Source organism: Mycteria americana, chromosome 1, assembly GCF_035582795.1.
Source record: "Mycteria americana isolate JAX WOST 10 ecotype Jacksonville Zoo and Gardens chromosome 1, USCA_MyAme_1.0, whole genome shotgun sequence".
NCBI lineage: Eukaryota > Metazoa > Chordata > Aves > Ciconiiformes > Ciconiidae > Mycteria > Mycteria americana.
In genome coordinates, this window is record NC_134365.1 from 41,212,015 (window position 1) to 41,230,933 (window position 18,919).

General features: G+C 36.3%; 1 protein-coding gene across 4 annotated transcripts in view; it reads right to left on the reverse strand.

Annotated features, from left to right (window-relative positions):
* ZFC3H1 (zinc finger C3H1-type containing) overlaps positions 1–18,919 on the reverse strand; it is a 43,849-nt gene that overhangs the window by 15,344 nt on the left and 9,586 nt on the right. For all 4 annotated transcript variants that reach the window (XM_075495621.1, XM_075495616.1, XM_075495613.1 and 1 more), the window contains exons 6-21: positions 17,741–17,864; positions 15,982–16,079; positions 14,990–15,193; positions 14,074–14,238; positions 10,264–10,401; positions 9,741–9,859; positions 9,255–9,401; positions 7,987–8,161; positions 7,636–7,767; positions 6,373–6,921; positions 6,180–6,289; positions 4,769–4,900; positions 3,563–3,684; positions 2,903–3,004; positions 2,419–2,532; positions 1,428–1,611 (exon numbers count right to left, since the gene is read on the reverse strand). In XM_075495621.1, the coding sequence (XP_075351736.1) occupies positions 1,428–1,611; positions 2,419–2,532; positions 2,903–3,004; positions 3,563–3,684; positions 4,769–4,900; positions 6,180–6,289; positions 6,373–6,921; positions 7,636–7,767; positions 7,987–8,161; positions 9,255–9,401; positions 9,741–9,859; positions 10,264–10,401; positions 14,074–14,238; positions 14,990–15,193; positions 15,982–16,079; positions 17,741–17,864 (2,615 nt within the window). The remainder of the gene's footprint in view (positions 1–1,427; positions 1,612–2,418; positions 2,533–2,902; positions 3,005–3,562; positions 3,685–4,768; positions 4,901–6,179; positions 6,290–6,372; positions 6,922–7,635; positions 7,768–7,986; positions 8,162–9,254; positions 9,402–9,740; positions 9,860–10,263; positions 10,402–14,073; positions 14,239–14,989; positions 15,194–15,981; positions 16,080–17,740; positions 17,865–18,919) is intronic.

The window sequence follows — 18,919 nt, forward strand, 5'->3', positions numbered from 1 at the left end:
TTAGTAAAGTTAGAATATTTTTGTTACATATTTAATTTACTTTCTACAATCAAATATAAGCCCTTATTTCAGGTTTCTATGCATGTCATGCAGGTTTTCTCTGCCTCTAAACCATTAAAAAAAAGGCGATTTTACTTTTTGAGATGACTGTCATGAGATGATACCACTGAAGTAATACAAGATTAGCTCAAATAACTGACTATATTGCAAACCACAGCACTGAGCTTTAATTCATAAACAAACTTCCATAAAACCACAGAAAGCTTCTGAGGTCACATTTATTCTGAAAACATCTTTAGAAGTTACTTTGCATAGACATTTATGAGAGGAAAAACACATGTCCCAAAATAAAACTAACACAGTGAACAATGTGTAAGTCTGAAGCCTTCCCAACCCCTTCTATCATCACTGCTACCTACTAAACCACTCAGTTTCTTCAGAGTACTGAGGCAGGGGAGCAACAGGAGGGAAAGGTGGCTGTTTTAAGAAAAGGATACATTGTTTTCCATTAGGTTTTCTCCCTTCTTTTCTTGCTCTGTTTCCAAGTACACTTATATTCAGAAAGTGTGCTCTTCTCACTCTGCCATTTGCTGGTAGTTTTTTCTTTTCAGTACTGGCCTTTCCAATTCTATCCCTTCTAGTGTCCAGGCAGCTATTAATGTCACTAAACTGATCTTTTGCTACATTTTCCTTTGCTACATTTCCCATTATCCACAGTTTACACAAGACTTTTTTTAAAAGAGCTGCTCCTCTCTATTCTCTTTCCTCCCTGCTGCAGCTGCTTAAGCCAGTACCTCACTATTAAAATTGAAGTCAATCTCTAGAACAAAACCATCATGACAGAACTCCTACTGAAATTAAAATATGGTACCCTGCAGAATAATTTAAAGAAACAGAAACTAGAGAAACTTAGAAATCCAAAAGTTAAAAAAAAAAAAAAAAAAAAATCACAAAATAAGAAATTAAGTGCTCAACTGGGCCGTTTCTACAGGGATAAAACCATGTAGAACTGTTCTTATAAGAAAGCTTTCTAATGAAAGTAATTTCAAACATTATTCCAACCATTCACTCTGTAAAGGAGAACCCAATTTGAGTTTATTGGTCCACTACTTTATCACTGGAAGTACAACATTCCATTGTAATCTTGGGAATACATTAGGTTGTGCACTTTTCAAACAAACATTTCTCCCACGCTACTTTCCATCAACTCCTGTTCTGAATCAGAACCTACCTAAAGATAAACCGTCAGTGTAATTTATTACTCACATACTGCATACAGTAGGAAATCTAATCTATTTTTTAACCTACTTTTAAGTAATAAATTATTTGTGGCATTGTTGAAGAAAGTTCTTTAACGTTAGAAAGGAAACTTGATCATAGCAGCATGGGTAAAGCACAGAATCAAATCTAACATGGAGTAGACTTACCCTTCATTTTGATTCAAGTATTTGTATGCAAGTTTAATCCACAGCTGTACATCACAGGGGTTTTCTTGGACACTTGCCTCCAAGTTGGAAATGTCATCAGTCTCACTTGTAAAATACCGGACATCATCTGGAGTCACCACGGCATCAAGAGCTGGAACTCTTTTTTTATGTTCTGTGGGATGGGCTGCAAATAAAAAAAATAAAAATGTTTCTTTTCAAAACAGAAGTGATCTGTAAGATTAGAACTCACACCAGGGGTGACATTTATGTATTTCAAGTATAGCCATTGTATTTCAAATGCAAAAATCAAGAAATGAATATCAGTAAAAGGCTGCTTTGATCAGACACCAATTAAGGCAGTTCATTAGACAGCATCAGGAAATAGAAACATCTGACAAAGAAAAATTTATCTCAGTTCTGAGTCTCTAAAAATTCTTTTTACAGGATTTGCTAACAAATCCTAAAGTTCCCACTTGCATGAGTTGCATGTGAAACACTGTCAGGTTACTGATGCTCTAGCAAGCTTCCAAGTCTCAAATGCCATTTAACAGCAACTGTTTTTTTAAACTGCTGACCTCAACACCAAATACTAACTCTGTACAAATATAAGATAACCAAACACATGAAGTTTTACTACTTATAGTTCTGGAAGGGAAAAATAAAAGTTAAAAAACTCCTAATTGTCTACAGGCAAAGCTGAAACATTCTAGGGAAATAGTTCCTTACATTCCTTTTAAGTAGAAATTCCACCTTAACTTCCAGTCACACATTACACTAGACTTCTTTCTCCTTAAATACAACAAATTCAGGTCAAACTTCACCCAAAAATTTATGCAAAATAAAGTTTGCACACAGGAAATACGAAGTCACAAGAGCTATTAAAAGCACTGATTTTCTTAAGAACCACTTTAAAAATCAGGTGTTGGGAAGAGGTTGGTAGGTTTTTTTCCCCCAGTATTCTTTTTTAATGGATGCCACACATCCAGATTACCATATTTAATAGGTCCAAACTGTTCCTCTTCACTGCTGCTACTATCTAACAGAGGTTTTCTCCAGTACTTTGGTCTCCATTTCCTTTTATCTTTCCATGTTGTAAATGGAGGTGCTGTAAACAAGCAAAGTAGTAGAAATTCTTTTACTTTTCTGTATGCAAGATTAAAACATCTTTGCTAATAAAGATTTTAGATAAAAATATTCTGTGAGTGTAACACAAGCGTATAAGTTTCAACACTACTTATGTAAAATCTGTTGTGCTCAAGTGCATAAGTCACTTTTCCAAATTGGACTCCAAAACTACTATGTTATTGCCTTAAAGCAAACTCTGCTGCCTTTAATTTACCATAAGCAGAATTTATAATACTGAGATAAATAAACTAAGCAACGACAACAAAAAATATTCTTGGTTTACAAAATCGTCAAGGTACTTAAATAATTTTTAAAAGTTTATATTGTATTTAATCTACCAAGTTACTTACTGTGACTTTTACTCTCATTGACGTTGCTGGCCAGAAGAACAGCCATCTGATCCACTGACATACGGTCTCTGTTTATACCAAACAGTTTTTCAACATATTTTTCTGAAACAAGAATATTCGTATCTTAGGTAAACGCATAAATGAAAATGGATGGGTAACTTAACAGCAGTTTAGCACAACCTATGCTGAATTCATGAAATATGACTGCTTCAAGAGGTATGGTCATTTAACATACTAGAACAAAGAAATGAAAAACTGAAAAAGTTCTGTTCAGCAACTTGTCTATAAGGCAACAGCACTGTTACAAAATTCCAGTTCCACTGAAATAGACCAGTCCAGTAGCTACAAAAAGAAGTGAGGAAGGGGAGAGGGAAAGATTCCATGCCCATTGCTCCCCAATCCCTGAATCCCAGCAATACTTAATTTTTTTTGACTGAAATGTTCCACAGATGAATGATTTTTTTCTTTCTGTAAAGACATCAAGGTAACTACCCACTACAAAGGACTGAATTGGACAACTGCAGAAACCTATTACTTCATATAGCTGTATCTTATACATTGCTTTACATCAAAGTCCTTGCACCCAGAGCTTTTAATGAAAGCCATTCCCTTCAGAAATTAATCTTTGTATACAAAAGTGAACAAAAGACTCTTAAAAACCTGTGGCAGTGCTGATTTCCTCATCAGTGCTTTTTTCTGAACAGCCAATCAGTTCTAAATTGTAAGACAAAATATCCTGAAACAGCTGCTTACGGCTAAGAGTGCAATCTTTCATGTGCTGCCTAGAACAAACAAATAAGCAATTAATATATTTTCACAGCAACAATTTAATAACACTTGTAACTAGAAAGTTGGTTTTAGTACACGCTAGGGTAAGGCATAAAGAAAATTATACCCACAGAAAACACTACAGCCTGCTTCGAAATCTCTGTTAAACATGTCTGGGTCTTCTCTAAACTTAAGCCTGCATCAGTAACTTAATCCTAGTCTTCATTATTTCACTATAGTCTTACTCTTGAAAATAAACCCCTACATACTCGCTTCACACTAACACAAAAACATAGTATTTAGAACTTTCCAGTTCAAACAAAGTAGTTACAAGAATTAGATAACACTTTGTATTTAAAAGATTCAAACTGTGGTTTGATGATAACAGCTAAGAGCTGATCCAAAAAGCTGTCTGCCACCGAAAAGGGCAAAAAAAGAGCTGAAGTCCACTCCTATTATATTTTTCCAGTAGTCAGAAGTTTCCAAGTTGTGTTTATTCCCGATGAATTCATATCCATTTGCTCTTGTACCAACTTTTTAAATATACTGTGCAACATAGTTTAACAAACTATTTTTAATATAATTTAACACCAGGCTTCAAAGAAACAAACTTAGCCAGTATTTTCCTAGAAAACTAGAATTCCACTACAATAATGGGTTTTTTTACATAATCACATAATACTTGGTGTATGCTTTATTTCAGTTAGCAGCATGATACATCTCTAGTGTGCTTAACAGTATCAACCACTACCTGAGGTTCCATGATGGTCTGAAGTTATGCTGAAGCTATAAAGCAAGAGGAGTCCTGTCTGAATTACAAGGCAACCAAAAGGTGAAATATTCTCTAACAGTCCATACTGCTTTTCTAAATTTACATCTAAAGAGCCTCCTTTCTTCATGGCTTAGATGAAAGGGTTTTTTTCCTGCCAACCAAGTATCTGCAATAGGGTATTAAAAATAACTTCCATTTCTAGAACTTGTGCATAGGATCATAAATCCAGACCTTTTAAAGAAATTAAAAACATGCCTATTTGGTCTTCGAGTCAGACACCTAGAAGAGAGGTTTAGTTCAAACAAACAAAATTAAAGAGAACTCACCACTGACAGTCATCATCATTACACGTGCCTGTTAAATCAAAACGGCAGAAACACTGTTTTGGCTCAATCATATTGCTATACGTTACTGAACTGAGGTACAGTTTTTCCTTGGTTCGAAAATACGGGCTAAACCTAAAATAAAACAATGAATTATTGTGACAAAGCTTACAAGGTAAGACATCAGTTTTACTAAACAAAACATTTTAAAAAAATAATCACTTTTCTGTATTAGATCTCATTCTTTCCAAAACCCTACTACTAACAAAGAGCATCGCTGACCTACGAGTTAAGAGGAAGGTGAAAATAGTGGGAGAGGGAAGGAACAAAACAGTACTTCTCAATCTAAACAGATTCTGCTCTAGCATTCTGTTCTCCCTTAGGTGCAGAACTTCATTCATATAAAAACAGGAAGTGTAGTAAACATCCAGTAGGGAAAGCAAACTACTGAAATTGAATTTTAGTTTAGTTCTAGAAAAACTGCACTCATGCTCTAGTCAGTGTAAGATCAATGTCAAATGGAAGTATAAAGAGAACTGTTAAAGATTAACCTGAAAAAACAGTGAAAAAATCCACATCAGATTTTAGAACATGTAAACAAACAAAAAAGTCTGAGCTCTGCAGACTAATGCTTGTTTTAAATCTTTAGCTAAAAGTTTGACTATGTCAATTTTGGGATTTCTAGCTCCTTAAGGAATTGAAGCCATAACCTGCAAGGAGTTAAAATTAATACTCCTTTATGATGCATCCTCCATCTTTTGCTGCTTAAGAATATAGAAGTAAAAAACCTGAAGCACATGGTAGGATTCAACTGCTCCCGTTTAAATTCCAGACTTTTGTTTTCTAAAAGTTAGTGTGTAGGAACAAAGCTCTCTTTAGTCAAAAGACAGATGTGTCAAACTGATTACACTTGCAGGTGCATGCTTTAATTCAAGATGAATCACTGTGGTCATGCCTCTTTCCACTGAGCAGGAATCCAAAAATAGATGATTGGCTCAATCTTAACTCAGTGTAAATCCAAGCCAAGTTTAAAGACTGCAAAATTGAAATACGCTTCTGTTAATTTTTTCCTGGATTTTAGACTGCTTCATACTGGATATAAAAATCCTCTTTTCAAATGCTTAACTATTATTTTTTAATTTAATTATACCAAACGACAATCCAGTTGCAGGGAACAGTACTCAATACAATGTAAAAGCAGCATACTGCACAAAAGCAAGGGATTCCTGCATACCAGAAAAAGTAACTGAAATCATTAGGTTCCCTAAACTAGACAAAACTGTTTCAGAATAGTCAAGTTTCTCACTGCAACTTGTCTGTCTGTATGTGCCTGGGTATCAAGGAAAAGCAGTGAAGAATACTTGAACAAGAACACGTATACACAGAAGTCAAAGAGCTGCTACAGTCTTCATACCTGTAGGATTTAAATACTAGAAGAGGACTATGATACGGTCCAAATGGAAATGGTTTCACTTCAGTTTGTTTATTTTGCGACGTAACAAAATCCATGTCCACTGAAATTTCCTAGGAAACAGATAAACAAATATATAGCAATTGCAATACCACCTAATAAAGACAGCCTTCATATTTAGTTTTAAAGCATTTACCTGACCACACAACAGATCCTCCTTAGGTACTATAAAGGCAGTACTTTTCACCAGCAGCTCTTTCAAGCTGTCAGCTTTAGCATAAAGTTTTTTCAGTTCATCAACATTCAACCCAAGGAACAGCTCAGGCTCCTCTGATGCCTTTTTAGAAAGTTTGTTTATAGTTTCTTGTTTTGGAGTGTCCACGTGTTTAAGATTTGGTTTAGTGAAAGAATTAGACTCTCTGAAAGATCTCCTTCGTTCTCGGTTTGAATTAGACAGAACTTCATCATCGAAGTAGTTTTCTTCACTGTCCAAAGACAATTTATCCTGTGTAAGATCATGAAGTGATGGTTGAGGTAATGAAAATTCAGATTCCTCTTCTGCATGAGGTGCAATATTTGATTGTTCCTTGGTTTGAAGTGCGCGGGCCTCTTTCAATTTCTGAATTTTCAAAGCATATTCATACTCTAGTTGCTGTAGTCGTTTCTTCTCTAGCGCAATCAATTCTGCCGAATGCTTTTTTGGACTTGATGCAGGAGAGTTCTCCAATTTCAACATTTTGCTTGGCTGAAAAGAAAAAAAATTCCCTTTATTTCATTTTCACATTTACTGATTTATTGACAGGAGGTAAATGAAAGATGGGCAAGATACTGAATTCAGAGTTTATAAAAACATTTTAAACTCTTGCCAGAAAATTTCAACGAACAGCAGGAAAACCACAAAAGAGTTTGCCACAATTCAATGGACATGTTTGCAAGTTTTTCAGTAAAAATTACCCTACATCGTGTATGGGACTTCAACAGAAGTTCTGGCTGCATTTAAAAGGTGAGCTATAAAACAAGTATACGGGGGGGGATGGTGGTGGTGACACAAAAAGAAAAATGTACAAAAATAATTTTAGCTTTTTTTTTTTTTTCTTCTTCAAAACAACAAGATCGGATCCTCACTTCAGTATCTTTGCTAGATAGCTTTAAACAAGATCACTGATGTCTACAGAGAGTATTTCCTTCCTTCCTCCACAGGCATATAGCTCCTTTTATTATTTATCTATTGATGACATTCCCCTGACACAGAAATGCAGGCTTTGAACAGTCTTCTTTAAATGCTTAATGCTTTTTTCTGTTGAATTCTCAAAAATATAGGAAACCAACAGGAAGATTCCTACAGTGCTTTTGAAATGTTTTCCTATTTTCCTGAAATCCCATTTGAACTAAGTTTCCTAATCAAAACTGCTACTGCTTTTCAAGTACAGCATGGTTTAAAAGCATGCAACAGACTTACTCCAAGATGATCTTGCTCCAGTTTTCGTTTCCCAATTTCCTTACTTGCTACTGCTTTTGCTCGAGCAAGTTCCTCCCCATATTTTAATGCCAGAGCTTTTTTTACTGTAACTCGTTGTTGAACTTTATGAATCTGAAAAAGGAAAAAAAATACTCCAGTAAGATGCAAATTTTCAGATAATAAAATATAATCACAAATATATGAAAAAACACATAATAAAATATAATCAGAAAAGGCATGGGAATTAATTAATGATTAATTCAAAGAAAGCCTACTGTCTCCAAAAAATCAGGCTTCCCATTTCAAGATTTCCAGCTCTAGGAAACAGAAACATTTCAAAATTAAAGTTACTTGTTCCTGAAGCTTCTTGAGAAACATCTTATTAGCATTCAAGATCTTCTCTGTTGCTTGTAGCTGTTCAGCCAGTTTGTTAATCTTACTTTCAGCAATTCGAACATTCTCTCTTTTCTTGGCCTCTTGTTGCAACAAATGTTTCAAGACAGATTCATCCTTCATCAACAGAAGTCTAAAAGTAGAAAAGCCATGGAACAAATTTTTTTCCAAAAGGCAAGTTTCTCAGAGCTATCGCTGCTCCTCTGAAACCCTAGTTATTTAAGAACCCAGCTCTTTTTCACTCATCAACAAACAACATTCTAAGTTTCTCCAGATAGTCTTAACATCCATGAGACATTTAAATATTGGTAGTACATACAGCAGATTTCAGTATCCCAAGTTCAGCATGTCAGTATAAAGCAGATGAAAAGATTCTACTTATGAGGACAGGGGAAGGTAAGCAAGTGGTGTATCTTTAATACTGTTTTTAACTTTAAGACATCCAACACACACATGCTCTTGCTTTCTGTTATGTAACAACCCAATTCTTCCTTAGGGCACATAAGCACGCTAGCCGATTACAAGCCATAGTATTATGGCACAATAGCAGTGTAATTAAATATAAAAAGCTATGCATTAAAGGAAGCAAGATAAAGACTTAGATAGATAGGTGTGAATAAGGGCAGGGTAGAAGAATGTCCTTCAATTTATGTCTGACCAGGAACCAGTTCGTTCACAAGACCACACAGAAATAATCAAGTGGCAACGGAAGCAGAGAAGAAGCATGCAAAGGACTTATATTTTCCACAGTAACTTGGAAGACGGGCATGCTAAAAACATGGAAGAGGCATGCTAAAAAAGAAGAGGAGTACAGGAAAAGCTTCAAACAGCATACCTATTCTGCAGAAACGCTCATTCATTTATATATATAAGGCATATCCCATTGAAACATGCTACCCTCAAAGTGTACCGAGTAGTGAAAAGCACACTCATTTTTTCATATTTCAGAGTTATTAGGTGGCACAGATGATGTTCTAGTCACTGAACATAAACACAGCTGAAAACAGTTAGCATGACAAATCGTTCTTAAAAGTCACCATCAAACACCAGACTGGCACTACAACACAATTCCTTTTGTACAGCAATAGAATTCAAAACTAAATAGTTCAAGACAACAGAAAACCAATCACTTGCTGTACTTTAAATACTACACATTCAAAAAGATTATTTACAATTTTCATCCTGCTAAACAAACAAGGTAGGACTTATGACAGTGAAAAATGTACCTGTTTTTCTTAAGCTTTGCTTCTGCTTCTGTGACTTGTTTTGTCACTACTGCTATCCTCCCAATTCCATCAACTTCACCATCAGAATTTGCAGGGGACGAATTGTTCCTCAGTGGATCAGACTTAATTAAGCGTTGCTTCTCACGACTAAAACAGATGTTAAAAGCAAAGATGTTCAGTAGCTTCTACATTCATTTTGATGTGTACTCCAAATAGTTTTAAAATATTCCAAAAAAGTAGCAGGACAAGATTTCAAGTTAAAAGAAAAAGAACTTTCCACAACTGCAATCAACTACTATAAAGTCAGTTCAAATCCAAGGACTTCCTGTAGAGTCCTATGCTGTCTTACTAAAAATTGAGTGGGGGAAAAACCTGAAGGTAATGGCAAGATTTTCAAACTCAGATGTTCCTTCCAGTTACAAAAACAGACTAGTAAAGGAGTACAAAGAAAATACATTTTAGTTTAACAGTTAAATTCAGTTGTACCTGGCAATCTCTTCTTTTAAGAGTCTGTATTCTATCTTCTTATCTTCTGGTAGAGCCTCTGGAGTTCTCATTGGATCATTTTCTTTTTCTGATTTTGGAGGGGCTTTGATTTTTGAGGCCTGTTACAACGAGGTTCAAGTTAATACTAGTCACACTAGTTTAAAATACTGCTATTAACTACTACTTTTAAGAGGCATTTCAGCACAAAGCTGTTCAAGGCTAAGATCTTTTAAGCCAATATTTTTTGCTAGTAATTAAAGATGCATTGAATTTTAATTGAAAAGATGAAACCAAAATATGTTACAAATTCTATTTTCAGAATGCCACCTTAACCAAAAAAAAAATCATTTTAATTAGCTTGTGCAACCCAAATTACAATGTAATGGTCCAGACAGGAGTAATGTACTCACTCTTGCCCATTTCTAATGTAATCTAGTATTTCTTGACCAAATTCTAATGTTTAAATTCATATAGAAAGAAAAATAATTACAAAATAAACCAATTAAATGCTGGTAGTGTTTACCTCAACATTTCTCCTTGCTTCCTTTATCATAGATTCTAGTCCTCCAAACACACTGTTAGTTGAGTTAGATGGCTCTCCATCAGACTCGCTATCATCCGAGTCATTTAATGTAACCACAACAGACTTGTGTTTTGGAAGCTGTGGAGAGAATAAAAAAGTTTTATAGCAAGAAGAAAAAGTTAGAGACAGATACAACTGAGCACATACTTACTAGAAGAGAAAAAGGAGGTTAACTCTTTTTGTTATCATGGCACACCAATTCCACACTGTAAGAAAAGAACCTAAGCATTTGTGTATCTCCACTACAAGATAGAGATACTGTGCCCATTCTTGACACTGTAACATGAAAGGTACTCCAACATTTTTAACCTATTCCCAAGTATCTGCAGCATATTTACGTCTCCATGGTCATAGAATATGAATCTCATACCTTTGACTCCTATACTTTATGAATTATTTCAACTGTAATGAAAATTATCATCTGCTATTTGCAAGAAATTTTTTGAAGTAACTGAGAGGTAACAATCAATCAAGTCTGCATTAGTAATGCTGTGGCAGACATACCAGAACTCCCTCATCTTTCTGCCACACAGTTGTGATGCATCTTGTCCCACAGTTATAGTTAGCTGACCTTACAGTGAACTGCTCAAGCAGTTAAATTGGCAGAACACCAACAGTACATAAAGAACAAATGAAACAAGATTAATAATTTTTTGCCAACATCACTAACTGAAACAGCTCACTGAAGATCAGATGACTGCCAATTCCAGCACAAAGAAAGATGCAGAAACAAGTAGACAATTAGATTAACCTCAAATGCTCTGGAGTTACAGCTTGAAAAGAAGCAACTTAGTTCACATTTCCAGGACCGCTCATCCCATCTCCCAGTGTAGGTCTGCACAATTACAATTATATACTTAACCTTTACCTCAGGACAGGACCTCTTCAAAGCTGTAAGCGTCTCTTAATGCACACACTCCACAAACCCCCCTACTTTTAAAAGTGAAAAATACCCAATTTCCACAGTCATTTCTTTTTGATATTCTCTTTCCGGACAGTTCCTAAAATAAGGATCGCATCTACTACTTCTGAATGTACTACAGCTGCATCATTTTTGCACCACCATAGCACGGGTAGGTGAAGTTCCAATTTGTATTGGTGCACAAAAACAGAACAAAGCACTGGTCCTCTCCTCACAAATATTCTCTGGCTGTAGCTCCATGGAAACCTAAATTTATCCAGCAATGCACCCCACCCTTCTCCTCATCTTCAGATGTCCAATACAGCCCTTCCCTACCACTGGCTCTTGGTATTAAAAAACCAAATCTGCCAAGCTGCTTTTGGCACAATTGTATAAGGTAAACTGTCTCTTAACTGCCTTCCCCATTTTTCTTCTAGGGGAAAAGCTGATAGTGGGGAGGGTCAAAGTCAGCTTTTCTCCAGGTGTTTTTTCCCAGGTGTTATTTTCTGATGCGGTTCAGCAAAATGTTTAACAACCAGTAAAGTAACACCAGGCAACTACCACAACACTGCCTTCAGTAAGATTAGCTTCTACTGCAGGGGAACCACAGCCTCAGCTGTAACACAGGATCTCTCCGTAATGTTCTAAGATATATTTTCAATCTGTGGTGAACAGACCCATGAGTGTCCATGACTACTTTGAAAAAGGGTTACAAGATGTCATCAAAAAAGCACACCAGTATCTGTAGGCTATTTCACTATGCAGAGGTCCTCAACTCCACAGAATAAATCCCAGGGTTTGTAAATTTAAAACCTCTTCTGAAATATGGTACAGCATACTCAAACATTCAAAAGCTACCAAGGCCCCAAAACTATGAAATTAGATTTCAAAAACCTGAAGAATTTGCATTTTCTATACCTTTGTGATTTTTTTAATTTCTGGATATATCCAACAATGCTCACAGAAAAACCGTCAGTTTTTAAGTTCAAAATTAAATTCTCATGAGTTCACTTTTTTTAGGCTCCAGTAAGAAATACCAAATACTACAGAAGTTAAAAAAAACATAAGCATTCAATACAAATTGTTTCTAAAAACTTAAACAGGAGTAACTGATATTGTTTTCACACCAAATTGTTTTCACAGGGGACAGAAATACCTTGTGGCGAGTCTCCTGTGAACATTATTTGGCCATAAGTTCTTTAAAACACACACCTATTTTACATACAAATATTCTACATACCAAGCTATTTAAAAAAATTATCAACAAATGCAAAATGCTCTGTTTCTATAAGCATTTTTGTAAAAAAGACACTAGCCAGGCTAGCTGATTCAAATACAAGGTATTAATCTGTCAGCTTTAACTAAACTAACCATCATTAGCAACAGGCACTGAATTTCAGTTGCAGGTTCTTAACATTTACATAATGCCTTTCAACAGCACAGCTAATGAGACATTTATTATGTTACTAAAACAAACCAACAGCTCCCCAGTAACATGTGTTCTCCCTCATTTATGCAACAGCAGTTAATGAAGTCTCAGGACAATAGAATATGTGGTAATTTAAGGTTTTTTTCAGAATAGGTATTTAAACACAGGAACACTTAAAAATGCAAGTAAACGTGAAATGATTATAGAAAGGATATAAGCATGCCCAAATTGAACTATTACTCTAGTTATATCTAAAATTTAAAACAGATTGTGAAGATGGGTACAGACAAAAAAAAAAAAAAAAAAAGATACATCCACTTTAAGCTTAAGAGCACAATTTTCCTACAGAAAGGAAAGTAGGCCTTAGAATGACCAAAAAGGGAACATTCAGGTCTCTACCACCTTAAGCTTTTTTTTTTCCCATTATGACAAGCGGTGACCAAGTGATCATACAGTCTGTATTTATAAGCAAGAAAGCTGTTGGCCAGCTACAGCTAGATTTGACAGCGATATAATAGTCTCAAAGATACTATATATTCCTCCAAATTTAGTAAGAAAACATTAGTTTATTGGAGACACCATCCACTGACAGAAAGGCAAAGGTATGGACTCAATCATACTATATGGAGTATCTGCACGGGAAAGAGCTACAACAAACAAAGCTTTGTAAGATGTGCTGTTAAAATAATCACAAACTATCCACTATGTGTGGTTCACTGCCATAAATAGAACAGTAGATTACATGGGCTTCCATAGTCTGGCATAACACAGGCAAATACGTTTTTATAACACATTTCCAACAATCCAAGGAGACCGCAGACATCACAAATCAAAAATGCTAGCTGCACATACCTCCCATGACCATTCAAATGAAGGTCAAGTTACAGAACATGGCTTGAGCTAATGTAATGAAGTCTGCTGCTGCCTGAAGAGGAGAGTACTCTCTCCTCTGTCTTCCACCCACACTCACAGACATGCTATCTGCCACCACTTCGGTGCTAGCTCTGATGCTTACACACTGTTCACTGAAAAAATTCAGCTCCCCCTAGAAGGAAAAGTACTTTTTTCCCCCCACTTTTTTGGCAACAGTGATTAGATTGGCTCAGCCACCATTGAACAGCACCCTTTAGTCTGTGCTAATCTGGAAAAAAAATTAATTGAACTATATTTACAGTCTCTTTTAGTTCAGATGAGTGCTGGTGTGTCTTGATGCTCTCTTAAGCTTTAAATTATTACTTCAGTGTCAAATTCTTTCTAGAAGAGCATATGGATTATCAAAGTTACTAATAATTCAAATGTTTAATTGAAGCTTCACTGTTCTGTGCTGTATCACCAGAAAACCTTAAGTCTGCTGTTCACTTGAACTGCGGACAACTTCAACTCATAGTCTTATTAATAGAAAGCACCAATATTTCCTTACTGTGATCACTGCTCGTGGAGGCCTTGGTACTCTAACAAACTTTGTATTTTGTACTCGCGGCTGAGACACAGTATTAATACTGACAGCGGACAGATTGCTTCTTGGCACAGACTGCAAACTATCTGGAACAGGAGGGGAAGGCGGACCACTGTTACTTGAAGTTTCCTAACAAAACAAAAACACAGTCATAAAAATACACACTATACACAGCTATTTTAAAAGACATAAGCATAAATGAGATTGTTGCATACAGGTCTTGGAACTTGGAGTTGTGATTTAAGCAGACTATCCAAATGTATTAGACAAATCTTGCAATTCTGCAATAATATCAAAAAGGCACACAAGAACATGCCTGTTATTCACAGGTCAACTGCAAAAGATACGCAATCTTTCAATGAGGTCAAAAACAACCTAAATTTTCAAAACCACAAACTTTGCTTCTCACTCCTAAAAAAAACAGAACAGTTAACATCTCCTAACTCCTTTTGCTAGAAGGTTGAAACAAAGTTAAGTGTCTTGTTTTCTGACAGCTGAAAAACAATAAACATTTGTTTCAGAAAATAAAATCCCCATTCCCCTGAACATACCCAATTTTCAGTATCTTGAAGTTTCATAATTCCTTCAGAAATAAAAGACAAGCTGCAGTTTACAATTCAAAGGGTGTTCCAGGGTGGCTTTTGTTTCGGTTTTGTTGGTCGGTTGGTTGTGGTTTTGAGTTTTGGTTTTTTTTTTTTTTTTTTTTTTTTTTGGGGTGGGGGGGGCAGGCAAGAGGGTGACAGAAATTGAGAATTTTTTTTTTTTTAAAGTCATCACAAAGGCAGTATAAAAAAGCCTGTAATCCTCACTTAGCAGGTCACATTTAAGTTTTGGTCAAGATTGCCATCTAGAGGTTTACATTCAAAAACCAATGGAGTACCTCAGATCTGAAAGCTCGTTTGTTGGCTAGAGATTTGAGTAATTCTTCTCTTAAGAGCATCTCCTCTTCCTCTTCCTCATCGGCAAATGGAGGTTTTGGTGGCTGTTCAGGCTCTTCAGGGGGAAGAGGTGGAAGAGGTGGAGGCGGCTCAAGAGAAACACAAGAAATACCCTCCACGTAAAGTTGGCTCAAAGATGGTACAGGCTGAGACAAAAAGGAAAACAAGGGTTTGAAGAATGAAAATTACTGCTACTTTATGATTATTTATCAGAGGTTGAGACCTAAATTATTTCACGGTTTAAAACTAATTCAAACTGCAATAGATTTAGATCACTGTCAAAGGCTGCTACTAAACAGTTAGTAATTACTCAAAGAAGATAATGGAAACAACAAGATTACATTTGGATAGTAAAGTAGTGCAGATGTACAAACTAAATGTAAATGAGAATTCAGAACCACAGATAGTCTAGCCACAGAAATATGGCCGACCAGATAGGTCCACACTGCTTGAAAACACAGTCCTTAAACAGTTTTATGAATTTATCTTGCTAACAAAATTAAAATTTCCCTTAGTCAAAAATTCAGAAGCTGTCATGACAGAGAAAACCAAAAAACCAAGTGATGTAACTACTCACCACCTGCCAACCCATGCCCAGCCAGTCCCTGAGCAGTGATCCCTGCTCCCCCAGCCAACTTCCCCCAGTTCATATACTGAGCACGACATCATATGGTATGGAACAGTCCTTTGGCCAGTTTGGATCAACCATCTTGGCCATGCCGCCTCCCAGCTTCTTGTGCACCTGGCAGAGCATGGGAAGCTGAAGAGTCCTTGACTTAGTGTAAACACCACTTAGCAACAACTAAACATCAGTGTGTTATCACCATTATTCTCATCCTAAATGCAAAACACAGCACTATACCAGCTACTAGGAAGAAAATTAACTCTATCCCAGCCAAAACCAGGACACCATATTCCTTTCAAGGTTACTTACTGGAATTGGAGGTGGCAGTGGCAAGGAAATTGGTGGTACTGGAGGTGGAAAATATCCTATTGGACACTCAAAGAAAGGAGGCTGCACTGGAGAAGAAGCTGTAATTAAAAAAATTATCAAGTGTAAGAAATCTGGCAGGTAATTACTAGACACCAACTCATGCTTATACTTCAACTGATTTAATGCAGCAGAAAGAGACAAATGTTTTTTACTAGGCACCAATTTGAAAGGTAACACCAGACACAGCACAATGCATTTCTTACATATATGTATATAAAAATGTAGTTACCCACCCTTTTTCTATTTTACATATGAATTGCAAGTACAGCCAAACACTACTACTGAGGTAATGGTTCAGAATGATTCAGTCTTCATATGCTATTTAATTTGTAGGAATCTACCTTCTTAAACTAGGTATCTCAACACGTAGTCTCCTGATTACTGGCTACCAAAGCCACAACACAAATTAGGACAGCAGCAGACCAAATGCACAGCTGATACTGAATTCTGAAACATAAGACTAGAGCTTGAGATGCTTCATCAAGAGAAGATTCACGTAGCTTACATTTCCAAAACAGCACGTGCAGTATTTTAGCAAACTAATGTATAAGAAAGGCTGACAAGAAAGGAGTAAGAGAAAAAAAGGAAAAAAAGAAAGATGGAAGATTAAAAGCGAGAGAATAAAAACTGCCGATAAAGTAGTATGCTTAATTAAGCTTTCTCAATATTCCACGTTGAGATGGAACAAGGAAACCTGAATACCTTAAATGCACCTCAAACTCAGAGTCAATAAATGATTTAGGCTGGAAGAGACCTCTGGAAGGCATATGCCCCAGCACAGGTGCTCAAAGAAGGGCTGCCCCCAACGTCAGGTTGCTAAGGGCCTTGTCCAGTCAAGTTCCAAGTATATTCAAGGATGGAGATTCCACAACATTTCCAGTTAACCTGTTCTAGTGTTTAACTATCCTCTGTGAAAGTTTTCCCTTCTATCTAACCAAAATTTATTTTCTTACAATTTAAGTGTTGCCCCTTGTCCTTCTGTGGCACACTCCACAGAAGAGTGGCTCCGTCTTCTCTATCACTGCCCAGTAGGTACTGACAGCAGTAAAAGCCTTCCTTAGCCTTCTCCTCTCAACACAAACTCAGCTCTCCCAGTCTCTTTCCATAAATCAAGTGCTCCAATCCGCAATGAACTTTATGAAAAACAGGCCTGAAACAGTTTCCCCTTAGTGAAAAAGGTCCTTTGCTAGACTCCTTCTGGGACATCACTTTCTTCTACTGTGAAACCAGAAAACTGATGCAGTCTCATCAGTGTTTAACAGCCCCTTCCAACCACTCACCCATTATAGTCACAGTGCTACAACCCAGGCTGCAGTTTGCCTTTATCACCCACTGCTGACTCACATTTCACTTAATGGCCAGTGGGACCCCCAGGTCTTTTTCTGCAAAGCTGCTGTCTATCCAGTCAATACCCTGGCACCCTTACTTTCTACACAGCTGCTTGGGAATGTAAAAGAATCAACTCTACAGTACCACAATGAGAACACTATAACCTTAAAGACCTTCAAAATACCACTACAGCAGAGATGGAGAGGAAAGTCAGCATTAAAACACGACAGAATTAGCTCACCTTAAAATGTGGCAGTTACAGAACTAAACATCTCAAAAGAAAGACTTTCCTTCTAAAATGATAGCTCATTTCCCACTGTTTAAACTATTTTACCAATCACCATATAAGAAAACTGCAAGTAAGTCTTACCTGGAGAGTTTGTTTCACTATCTGTATCCATAGCAACTTCATCATAATTATCATACTGATATATGCCTCCTGCACTATCTGTAGACTGCTTATCCAAAGACCATCTCAAGTCCGTATCTGAAGACTAAACACACAAAAAAGTGTATTTCATTTAGCTGGTCTTATGTTATTCTTTTAGAGTAAACCAATTAAAAATAAATTTTAGAAAAGGGCCCTTGAAATTTTGTCTTCTAATTGATTATAAATACAATTTACTTAGCTTGTACAAAAAGAGCAAACTGAAGATTACCTTTTAATCAAATCCATTGCAGGTAGTAACTTGACAAATTAACAGGCAGTTTTAAAATTGGATCTCTTGGGGGACGTGGGGGGTAGGGGGGTGTCATGATACATAGAAGCAATTTTTAAATACCTATTAGGTCATTATGTATCTGGTAAATTGCCATGGTTATATATTTCTGAAACACTGAAAGAGAATTAAATGCTTTATTATTTCTGTTAATCTGTCACGGCAATTACCAAGAGCGCTTGAAGTACCCCTGTTAGAAACAACACAAAATTGCACAAGGATCATCTTCACTACAACAAAGGTTGTGTGTTTAGGTGAAACATGTTCCAATCATTCTAAGACTGATGTCTCAGGTGGAGAATCCTTTTATTGTCCCAGAAGGAGCCACATACCACACTGAAACATGCCCAGAGACTGTCAACTAATCAGATTGTTTAAAGAATGCCTAACACTATATGGGTGCCAATCAATGTTCAGTGAACACTGAAAATATGCAGAACAGGTAAGCATGATTTCTTAGACTCCTCAACTTGTATCTTTCAGAGGCATACAGTTAAGACATTTTGGTAGCTTTTAGAATTTCTACTGTTTACAGTTAAACACTTTTAGCCTCAATTTTCCACTCATTATTATTATAAATGGGACTCTTCTATAACACGACCTCAAACAGGGAGTCCCAATTCCCTTAGTTTCAGTTTCATTTCTCCTTACAACATCAGTAGCTCCAAGCACTTGAAATATATAGCTGCAGCAGCTGTACTGCTTCCATGATGAAAGAACTAATGCTGAAGAAACACTGTCATTTTTTTCTGTTATGTACCAATGTTGTAGAGACAGAACATCAGTGATTCAAGTGCCTTTTGCTAATCTGAAGATGACAGAATAAAGAC